Source organism: Gouania willdenowi, chromosome 6, assembly GCF_900634775.1.
Source record: "Gouania willdenowi chromosome 6, fGouWil2.1, whole genome shotgun sequence".
NCBI classification, from domain to species: Eukaryota; Metazoa; Chordata; class Actinopteri; order Blenniiformes; family Gobiesocidae; genus Gouania; species Gouania willdenowi.
This window is the reverse complement of record NC_041049.1, coordinates 31,174,718-31,186,546: the sequence shown is the minus strand read 5'-3', so window position 1 is coordinate 31,186,546 and position 11,829 is coordinate 31,174,718. Positions and strand designations below refer to the sequence as shown.

General features: G+C 39.4%; 1 protein-coding gene across 1 annotated transcript; it reads right to left on the bottom strand.

Moving 5' to 3' along the window:
* Positions 1–297: 297 nt before the first annotated feature.
* On the bottom strand, positions 298–6,562 carry LOC114466192 (uncharacterized). The gene is made up of 4 exons (XM_028451761.1): positions 6,217–6,562; positions 5,771–5,845; positions 4,519–4,737; positions 298–767 (listed from the first exon to the last, which is right to left on the bottom strand). Exons 1-4 carry the CDS (start codon positions 6,275–6,277, stop codon positions 508–510), a joined length of 615 nt encoding a protein of 204 aa, XP_028307562.1. The 5' UTR covers positions 6,278–6,562; the 3' UTR covers positions 298–507.
* Between the last annotated feature and the right edge of the window lie 5,267 nt (positions 6,563–11,829).

Sequence of the window (11,829 nt, the reverse complement as noted above, 5' to 3'; positions counted from 1 at the left end):
TTTAATATACCTCGTGTGTTTCAACTAAATCGGCATTTCTGCAGTTTTCCTTTTGAACACTTTAAACAAAATTAAAACCACACCAAGGATCTGGGAGAAGAGGAGACCCTCAGACGTTAAAGGAGAAGACACAACAGTGTACTTTTGGAGGTGTGTATTACTTCTAATTTTGTGTTTTACAAGTCCCTTTGTGTATTTTTGACACCGTTTTGTTTATTGTTGTTATTTTTTTTCTTTATGTTCATGTTTTTGTTTTTATTCAATTTTAGTTGTCTTTTGTTTATTTTTGTTGTCATTTTCTGTATTTTTCTGTCATTTTGTATGTTTTTACAGTGTTATTGAAGTAATTCTCTGTATTTTTTTTTATGTTTCTACATTGTCATTTTCTGTATTTTTTCTGAAGTCATTTTCTGTATTTACTTTGGGAACCACACATGATTAGTCCAAGGGCTGCATGTGGTCTCCAGGCTGCCAGTTGCCCATGTCTGCTCTAGAGGCCTAGAATCTTCAGCCATGATGGCAGAAGTGGCAGCACTCCACACACAGCTGGAGGCACTCAGTGGGCTCGCAGCAGGACTCGAACAGCACGGAGTGGCAGTGGGTGTGGCAGGTGATCTCCTCCTGGACAGTTGAGCAGCATCCAGCACAGGCGTGGCAGCAGCAGGAGCAGACTGTGTGGAGGCCAGAGAAGCAGGACTCCAGCAGACCCAGGAGGAGCACGGAGCACTGACAGGATAGGCATGCCAACAGCAGGTGGAAACACCAGCCTGTAACACACACGTCACATCTCAGATCACCACAGTCACTCATTCTAGGAAAGTGTTGGTTCTAGCCTACAGCACTGGGTACAGAACATGTGATCTGATGCACACAGTGATCAAAACAACTGGCCAACATCCTAGAGTTGCATAAATGCACATCTATGTTCTTATCTTAGAGCTGATATTTGGAGTTTCTGAGAAATCTATGTTTATGTATGATTATTTTGGAATGCGAAAAAATAGCTAACTAGTCTTTTACTTTGGTCTAGTGCCGGTGGTCATTCATCTACATTAATGTATATAAATCCCTCCTTCGTCCTATAGACCTCTATACAAATAGAAATGATTGCCAAGTGCGCCCAGCCAATAGGCTTTGACTTCCTGTTTTTGAGACTATCAATCAAAGTGAATGTTTAACTGTGCACGGAAACAAGGTCACAACAGCAAACAGGTAATTATGATTATGGCTCTTACCTGACTCATAGACCTATATCAATGCAACCCAATGCAGCCTTGTTATGTTCCTTGATGCGCGTGCAGAGAAGTAGAGGCGTGGCTTCTGGTAGATTGGGAGAGGCAGTGGGAAGAAGTGGAGCTGTTTAGGCGAGATGTTTCTCAGAAACCCCGGTAGCAGTTTTAAGTTCTTTATAAAATAACGTCAAAATTATACTTAACCTCATCTAAAGAATAATTTGGCTTTGACCAACCAGAGCGATCCATTCCTAGAGCGGTTCAAACACTCCAGGATTCACTGGCATGAAGTTGCCCTGATTGTTTAATTAGGCTTTTTATATTGGAGGTCTAATGTTTCAGGGATATCCTAACAGATGTGTCCAACTCTACTCTGAAATACTGTGGGCCCTCAACCTTCCCATGTATGTTATGGATCAGAAAAATGAGGAGGTTTCTGACAGATGTTTTATAGTACCGTAAATAACGAAGAAATCCATTGCATCAAGATTACCGTCATGTGACTGTGAACACCAAGTAACAACATTAAAGCCTGGTGTGATGGTCACTGATTGAACTCATGCACCAACATTTATTTTTTTCTCTCTGTATTATCACACACAGGATGCTTCCAGAATGTTGTTTACCTCCATCAACTGAAATATTCGGCCTCTGTTCTGAACTGTTCCAGAAAACTGTGTGTTTCTACCACCGGAATCATCGGTGTAAATGACCTCGCTCTCCGTCAGAGTTTTCATGGTTGGGGGTAGGACATTTGGACAGAACAGGAACTTATGAGGAGTTAGGAGCCAATGTCTGATTGGATGAAGCATTCAGCCACCGCCATGTTTAAAGCAGGCTACTGTACGTTATGTTTGCACACATTTGTGAAACTGTGACGTAAAGAAATTATTCAATTGTTCCGTGCGTGCCAACATGATTTTCTCTTTTTTTTTTGCACTTTTAACAATGAATATTTTCATATGCATGCATGGAAGGAATTTCAAACTGATGTATCTAAATTGGTCTCTAAATTGCCTGGTGAATGTGTGGTTGTCTGATTTGCACGATGATGGACTGGCGCCCTGTCCAAGGTGTACCCCTGCTTAATGCCCATTGAGATTGGTACCAGCAGACCCCCATAACCCTGGAAAAGGAGCAAGCAGGCCAGAAAATAAATGAATGGCTGGATGTATGTATTTAAATTGGAAGTAATTTAAATGAACTCTTACCATTCCCCCTACCCTAATCATAAACAAGCCCATATTATAAGCTGTACCACTTCATTTTATATTACTTATTTAGATTTTTGGTTGTAAGCAGCTCAAAAGAAATTGTTACAAGCAGAATGGACAAAACAATAGATCACAAAACTGTCATGTTAATTAAACCGTGGCCCGTTGATGTCTAAGAGTATGTACTGTTATGACTCTAAAATACTTTGTTCTTGTTTTTTCCACCTCAAGAACAAGAACAAAGTTCTCTCTTACTGTGAAGTGCGTAGCAAGCCTAACGACTCCATTAACCTGAGATTAATCTCTGTTGTGTTTGTTTGTGTTACCAGAGTGAAGTTAAAAGAGAGAGTGATTGTGTTTACTTAATCACAGAGCTTTGTTCAGTCCTCGTGGGAAATGAAAAAGGCCACAATGTCTTCCGCTGATGAACAACAAAAAAAAAGGAAGCTGTCACTTGATAATTTCTTTGCTGGCAAAATTAGGCGTGGATGAAGTTGCATGCATTAACCCTAATGCCGTGTTACAGAACGTCTCCCGCAATCCCAACCGTTGTTGTTACCACGCTGCTGTTTTCATCCTCACCAGGACCAGAGTGGGTGAGCTCATGCAAATGAAGCTGTTTTATCCTGTTTACTGAGGGAAGCAAATGAAACGACTCCAGCATAATTCCCTGTGGAGTGGGGTCTAACGCTATCCTGCACAGACGCCTGAATTATCCACTCCCCACGTGTAAGGTATGCTAATACCTGTGTGTAGATGAATAAAAGAGCATTATGTGTGGCTTCTGTATTGATTTAATGCAGAACTTCATAGAGATAACAACACAAATGTGGTGATAAACAATGAGTGGCCCGTCACATGCTTTGATCAAAACTAAAGGTTTGCATTCAAGAAAAGTTTTAAGGGTGCTGAGACCTCTTTGGGAAATCTTGGGAAGATTTTTCTCACAAATGCACCTAATTATTCAAACTGTCTGAATACAAGCGTGCATGCCTGTATACATACTGTACATGAAGTGCAGTAAAAGGGTAACATGGAGGTTTGTGGACAATTGGTTTATTAACATGATTAGAACTTATACACATTATCATGTAGGTATTGTCAGAAAATGTGATTGTTCCTTTAAAACATTTTTTAAATGTATTCTTTGAAAAATCTGCTTGTGTTGAACATGCAGACAGACTAAAAACAGGGAGACAGGGAAACTAAGGCTAGAATCCCTTTTTCTAGATGATACCTTGACAATAGATGTCTGTAAATCTTTAAGCACAGTGAGTTTGAACCATAGAGTTAGATCAGTCAGATTAGATGTTTCTGATTCAATTAAAGTGCCAGTTGAACTTCCCTGGAAAGCCTTCACTTTAGACTCTAGTTGATATTTTCCTGGATTCCTAATATAATGAAAGCAATGTTAAATGTTAAATAAACCTGATTTAACATGATAGAGCATTCTGTATTTGTTGTTCATATGCTATAGAGCAATATTTGAAATTGGGACATTGAGGTTAAAGCAGTGTTTTTAAACCTTGTGGTCGTGACCTCATGTGGGGTCACCTGGAATTAAAATGGGGTTATCAGAAATGTCTTGAAATTGCTAATATTTTTTTTTTTGTTTTAAATGACTAAAAACATATTTTTAAATTATCAACTTTTTTCAAATACAAACACAATACACAATCTTAAACAACTGTATTCTATGCTTTCACTTTCTCTCACTTTTTCATATCATAATCACTACCAGTCAAAAGTTTTAGAACACCCTCATTTTTTCAGTTATTTATTGCACTTCAAGACATGCAAATAAAATCTCTATTTTCTTCCAGAATAGTTTTTTTTGTTGGTTTAGTTATCTTACCAGGGATTTAAAACTTAGCCACAGGAGTAAGGAAAGATGATGATCTGTAGATGTTTTAGGAGGTGAAGTAGGGAGGTGACAGAGTTATTACACATTGTGATTTTTTGGTTGACAAATGGTTATATCATGATTTTATTTGGTGTCATTTATCATTATTACCGTCTGTAAGAAATAACAATTCATTATGTTAATATTTTTTTTTTTTTCCTGGACCTACCAGCCTGAGTAGCAGCAGGTTGGTTTGATCCAGCTGTGGTGGTCCTGCTCCTCTCACCACTGCTGTGGCCCTGCAGCTGGTTTAGGCTCATAGACGGAGGTCCTGTAGGCTTTGGGACTGGGAGGCCATATTGTGGGCACGTACTGTGATGGAGGTCAGGTTGAAGCTTTTCACACTCAGCTGCATCATGTGAGTCCACAGCATGAGCTACAGGCTGATCTACATAAATAGGACACAGTGACGTTATACAGAGTTAAGGAGAGAAGTGTTGGAGACCTGCAAGTTACTGTGTGAAAGAAAAGCCTCTCATCAGTTAAAATGCAAACCAGACGACCAATTTATAGGATTTAATCATTGTAAAAAAAAAAAAAAAAAAATAATAATAAATGGTATTATCCTTATTACAGTGAAAAGTATAGTAAAGAAAAAGTGCAACAACAATATTTTTTTCGTAAACCGCTGACTAGTACTTAAATGTTTTTTGTCAAGTAGATTTTGTCAGAGCATGGAGGAAGCCACAAGACGTTTAATATTAACCTAACCACTAGGAATAAGTGTATCATGTTTTTCCTGCAGTCTGTGCCTTCTCCTCTCTTTTCTGATCATTGGTTCGAGGCTCAACTAGTCTGGAACACTCTGATGGTCTATCCTTCTATCCCATTTTGTTTGCCCCTCTGTTCACTAACCCAACCATTCGAAGCAGATAGCTGCCACCTCTGAACCTGGTTCCTCTGGTGATTTCTTCCTATTAAAAAAAGGGAGTTTTTTTTTCCACTGTCGCTAAATGCTTGTTCATGTGGATCTTGTTGGGTTCTTTCTTTCTTACTATGGACTTTATATTTTGTTCAGCGCTATGAGATGACTTTGTTGTAATTTGCGCCATTGAATTGAATTGAATTAACCACACTGACCTTCCCACCAACACACACACACACACACACACACACACACACAGTGAGAACTAACAATCACTGCGCAGAATGTGTGTGGATTTGAGACTAACTCCCTCCATCAGCTCAAACACATGGTACAACATGAGCAGATCTCCAGTTCACTGTGGCACCAACACAAACACACTCAGTCAGCCTGTCGTCACTTTCAACACTAAGGACGTTAACTCACATGGTTTTGGATTGAACCACATGAATTAAAGGTAAATATATTCAAACAGAGGAAACCATTAATGATTGATAAATACACCTGAGTCATTTAAGCCTGAAGAACACCATGCTGTCTGTCAGCTTCCACTTACTGCTGATGAGGTCACACAGGATGCTATTTCCCCTGCTCTCACACACTGGAGGGAAATCCTGGGAAGATGTGGAATCTTAATTTAAAAAAATCAAACAAACAATTGTTAACTAAGGCGTCACATGTTTAGGACCAAGCGGAGGCTACTTTAAACTACAATTACAACATGTTTGGATTAGGTTCTGATAATTTATTACAGATAGTATAATGGAGATTATAGCCTGTGTGTCATTATCAATATGATACATCAATCCAATCTTTAATTCTATCTTTATGTTTTATTTATAAAAATGTGAAAAGGGGGTCAGGTAATTAATTTGAATATGGATCTTCTTTCTGTTCCCTTTCATGATGAAACAAAACATGTTCCTCTATTATTCCATTCTCACACTATTATAGCAAAAATGATATCGGGTTTAAAAGTTAATTTAAGTTTTATGTACTTGCCTTCATTCTGGATGTTTAGTGTCTCCTTCCCATCCATCGACCAATGTTCTTCAGATAACATGTCTGACTCATGACTGCTCAGGGTGCTTTTCCTCTCTGTCCTCCCAATGCGTGTATCAGGAAGCCTCCATGAGTCACATCTCAGCACTCAGTCAGCTGGGCTGTGTTGTTGCTTTTCCCCTCACATCTCTGAGGAGCCGCCCCAAAACATGCTGATCCTTCATCAGCACAACTGGCTTTAGGTCGCCTCCTGCTTTTAGTCACCTCACACATCAGAGACACATACTCCACCAGGGTGTAAGCCCAGACACACACACACACACACACACATCAGCAGCTTTATCAGCAGCACATTGTCAAACCTTGGAAGAAACTAGATTTATACCCAAATAACTTATCTCATGTTTTGCAGTAAATGGTCCAAAAAAGGTTTCAGATGATTGAAAGTGAATCTGGTGAGTCTGGTTTACTGCTGCGTCATTCAGATGGCCAGCTCAGATTTTAGTGTGAACTTCCTGATATCAGTGATCTATTCTGCCTTGTTCAGGCAGGATGGATTACCAGTTCAAGCTTTTAACTGGAAAAGTGTGATCATTGTGTCACAATGACACAATGATGTGAAAATTGAGTAAGTTGTTTTGATAATTGAAATTTTAAAATGTACTAATGCGAAACTGTATTATAGAAAAAACAAGAATTATTGTATAATGTTGTTTGGTGCATTTTTGGAAACATTTTGTTGATTTTACTCTAATTTTGTGCCTTTGGAGTAAATGCATTTGTTTTGTTTTTTTGGGATTATTTGTGTGCATTTTTTTTTCTCTTGTCTGCACAAGCTGTCAAAGGTCAACACGACAAGAAGTGCAATCATTATGAGACAGCAACGCATGTTTTGTTATTGTAATGAAATAAGTTTGTTTATTTTATTGCTTAATTGTGACCATCACCAGCCCTCCCTAAGGAAGGGTAAGAAATATTTTATTATAGGGAGGATATAAAAAGGGAGAGCAGTGTTGCACCTAGATGGAGGGGGAGGGGTGGAGGGAGCAGGGATGAGAGACTCAAAGTAGGAAATAGAAAGGGTGGGGAAGAATCTTATTTTACAGTGAGAGTGAGATGTGAAGTTGTAGAATATATTGTGCTTATTATGTTGTGTAATCAAGCCAATATAGTGACAAGTGTGAAGCTTAGCGATAATGGTGGTGGCTGTGAACAGGGGGAATGAGTGAATGGTAATACTGTACCTAAAGCAGTTATTTGGGATTAACATGTCTAAAGTAGAACCCAGTATGAGTTTTATCCCACATACCAAGGCATGCCAGTGCATTGCAGACCAGTATATGTGTAAAAACCGCCACTGCAAACCCAGGAACAGCCCCAGGCCCGCAGATGCAGCCAGGCCAGCAGAAAGAGTTGGGTCCAAGGAGCCCCAGGCCACCCCCCACTGCCGAACAGCCCCCCAGACGCCCCCAAGATCCCAGGCCGAGAAGCAGCCACCGCCCCCCACACACACACATCCGAGGAAGCCCCAAGCAGCCGAGCACCCAGCTGGGAGGAGGAAGTCAGTGTCCCGTTAATAGACACGCCCACACATGAATATGCATAAGTAGGTCGCAAATCAGGCTGTTTGTGTAGAGTTGCTCAGAACTCAGACTTTTCAGAGGCTTAAACTCTGGAAAACAGGTGAGTTTGGAAAAACCTCAAATTTCGTGTTTTTGGGGTTCTTAGAACAAATCGAGATGGGTGAAAATTAGCATGATATGGGACCTATAAGCGTGGTGTCTTATGGCTAATGTAGTAGTGGTAGGGAAATGCACTGTGTGCATGTCCCGCCTGGTACTCATGCTGTACTTGGCGGAGGTCAGTGCTCTCTGACTGCTCTAGTTTTGTATGTTTTCTGTAGTCATTGTTTGAATATATGGTGTTGTTTTTTGTATTTTTCTGCAATGCTGTGCGTTTACTTTGGTGGCTGCACAAAATTAGACCGCCACTAGTTGTGGATTGTGGCCCTTAGAACAGCATTGCCAATCAGAATGGTTTTGCTGACATTAAGGACCACAGTGTAACATCTACTGGTGGCTACCTACAGCATACACACTCTGCAAAGCAAGAGGTCTTTGTGTTTTGGCTTCAACAAAGCAGCAAAATAAGAAAAATAGCATCACTTTTTTGTACAAAAACATTCAAAGACTATCAATAACACAAAGAGTTAGGTGTATAGAGTGTATTCTACTTTAGCAGCATCCTCATTACGACTCTTATTGACTAAGCGTTGTCAAAAGTGCTACATTGAAAAACATGTTGAGGCACCCGCCTCAGTCAGCGTACGACACATCAAAGCATCTCCTAACTTTCCCGTCAGTGCGTGTGCCGCTCAGGGAGGCAATCAGAAGGAAGTGTCATCTAATGGGCTGACAGCGAATCAAAGGGAGCCCTGAGAGGCAACAGCAAACTTAAAGCCAACACATTATCAGCAAAAACAGTTACTGACATTAGTGAAAACAGGGAGTTGGAGAAGCTCTGAGAGAGTGCACTGTGTGTGCATCACTTTAATACACACTGTTTGCTTTTTACTGTCATTGATCTTCCAATATTTTCTCACACAGATGTAGTGAAGTCAGCGGAAGAGAAAACCAAACCTTCACTTTAGTCATGTTGATCTGGGACCTGTGGTCAGAGTTTGGTTTAACATTAGTAAATTGAGATTTGGTGTAAATATGTATACTATGACTGTCCATGGGTTCTAGAGCTCATCTAGTTATTATCGGTTAGGTCATGTGATATTTAGCTTTTTGGTTCAAGTCCCATTGGAACGCCTTTTTCAGTTGGGTCGTTCCAGTTTATGAAATGATTTAGTTTACGGTTAATCATTTTTATTCTGTTACTTATTACTTCTCTGTTTTGTCTTTGTTGGTAATGGTTCTTGTCTGTATTTTACTTCCTGTCTTGTCAGTGTGTTTGAGTTGTTTGCCTGAACACTGAGTGACTGTTGGTTCATTATACTCCATATATATCTTTTATTAGGTCCGAGTGCCACGAGCTGGCGAAGGGCCTCTTGCCCTCGTAGTGGTCACACTACGAGGGAAGGGGCGGAGCCTATGCAAACGCCACGTGCCCGTCAGTGACCAGGGACCCATGTCATGGTGTAGGCATGCCCACCCGCTTTCCGAAAATGTATAGTTTATGGTACTCAAAAAGGGGGAAATATTGTTATTGGGTTGGATTATTATTCGTGCAAAAATCTGTACGTGTTTTTATGTGAAATGTCTTTTTCTACCGACTGCCTCTTGGTCTGAGAGGACTGGTTGTAATCAAACCTTCCTGGTTTAATAAATTAATGCTATATATAGAAAATCTAACATTTTCAAAGAGCTCAAATCGTGTTGGACCAGGTACCACAGCACATCTTTGGGTGTTTGGTCACAGGATGACCTTCACAATATTAGACACATGGTTTTGAGACCATGGCTGGTTTTGCATGTCAAATACATTTACCAAAGAAGGTAATTTATTCAGAAAATGTACATTAATTTAGACATATATTACCAGATGAAGTGTAATAACCTCAACCCAAACAATGTACAGCTTCATAATAAACACACCAACAAACAGGTTTATTTAAACATCTTGATGCACTTTAATCTGATAAACACACACATCAGAGTCACATACAGATCTGCAAGATATTTTTGGAGACTGTTCAATCCATGTACCGTTCGTTTTTTGGTTATTTCGTTTAAAAACCAAATTAAACAATAGAAAAAAGGGATTGTTTTTTTGTTTTATTTATTTAAAACCAGAAAAAGGAAAACGGAAAAACCGAAGACCAAAAAAAAAAAAACGGTGTATTTTTTATTTAAAATCAAATTAACAAAGGCAACATATTATATTGTTCATATAATCCACTGCGCTTTTTAAAAAAGACAAACTAAAAATGTTTTTTAGGTTTTTTTGGTATTTGGTTTTTATGTTTCTGGTTTTAAATTAATAAAACAAAAAAAACCAATCCTGTTTTTGTTTTTGTTTTAAAACAAAATAACCAAAGAACGAACGGTACACAGATTCTGTTCCTAATTGCAAAGACTTTTCTAAACTTAAGTGGAAGCTGAAATGACTGAAAACTGAAGCACATGAAATACAAACTAAGAGGAAAAAGAAAGATTAGGTACATTAACGCCTTTCACCATGTACAGTATTTTTAATCACAGATAGACTCACAAGACATGTACAAACACAGAGATTAGTCTGATGACGCTGTGCTGTGGCTCACCTGAAACTGTGTCTGCTGTGTGTGGAGTGGGACTGTATAAATCTTCTATATGTGCACATTGAAGGAAAAGGAGGCTTTTTCCTTAAACACATGAATGTTTGTGCTGCACAAAGCAGAAGTACCGGTACTTGCTATACGCCTAGATCGTCATTTGATACATTGAAGGTTATGCACTATATCTTACAGTGACGAGGATCTGTGTGCTCCAATTTTGCGTGAATCAAAAAATCCAGAATTGAGACAATTGTTTTTCTTCCAGATTTGAAAGAGAATGTCCCGATCAGGGGTGTTTTGTGCGTGTCACGTCTTTATCCAGTTAGTTGTGTTGCACATTTGGTTTGATTTTGGTTAATTTGTCACAAATTCACGAGTTCAGACCCCGTGGAATTCTATTTTCAGTTAGACTTTTGTTTACTTAAGTTGCTATTGTTTTAGTATTTATATTTTGGTTTGTTGGTATCTGTTTACAATGTTTGTGGGTCATTCCCTTTGTGTTTATAACACCCCGTTTTTTCAGTGTGCGAGTGCAGAGAGAATGAGTAGAATTTGTTATGAATGGACAAAGATGGTCCTGAAGTCTATATAAGTTATACAGCAAATCCCCTCCTACCTCTTGTCTCCACACAGGTGTGCCCAATCTCCTGATCACATTGGTTTATCCCACCTATTCCTTTTGTCAGCTGTTTCTTTCCCCCTGGTTGGTTGGCCCTGCTTTTTCAGTTTGTTTGTTTGTTTGTTTGTTTGTTTGTTTTTTTCACATTGGATTTTATATAGCGCTTTATCGTAGACACTCAAAGCGCTTTACAGAATTAAGCCATTATTCTTTCACTCCACACTTAGTGATGGTAAGCTACTATTGTAGCCACAGCTGTCCTGGGGCAGAATGACACCAACACTCACTCACAAACTCCATGTTGTATGCTTACTATGACTGGGTAGGCACATTTTTTTTTTATTGTTGGCCTTGGTTTTGTTCCTGATTGTTCTGTGTATTTGGGTCCAAATCTCCACTTCAGCTCACCTAACCTAACAGAAAAAAGATAAAACAGACTATCAATGAATCGAGAGTCAGAGGTTACTCCAGGTCAAACAGATGCTGTTCGTCGTGTTCACTCAAGCTGATCCGTGGACTGATAGGTTTCATTGTCGGCAGCAGAAACTCCTGTTCATTCATGTCCTTGTCTTTAAAGAGCAGAGATCTGCAGAAAGCAAATAAAAACTAGCATGACTACTACGACCATTTGGTTTTCAATGGTCGTTTCACTGGCTTCTCAAGCTCAAGACAAACTGAACCCACTGTTGGACTTGTCTAGGGAAGTCAGTTCTGATGCCCCCTGCTGCTT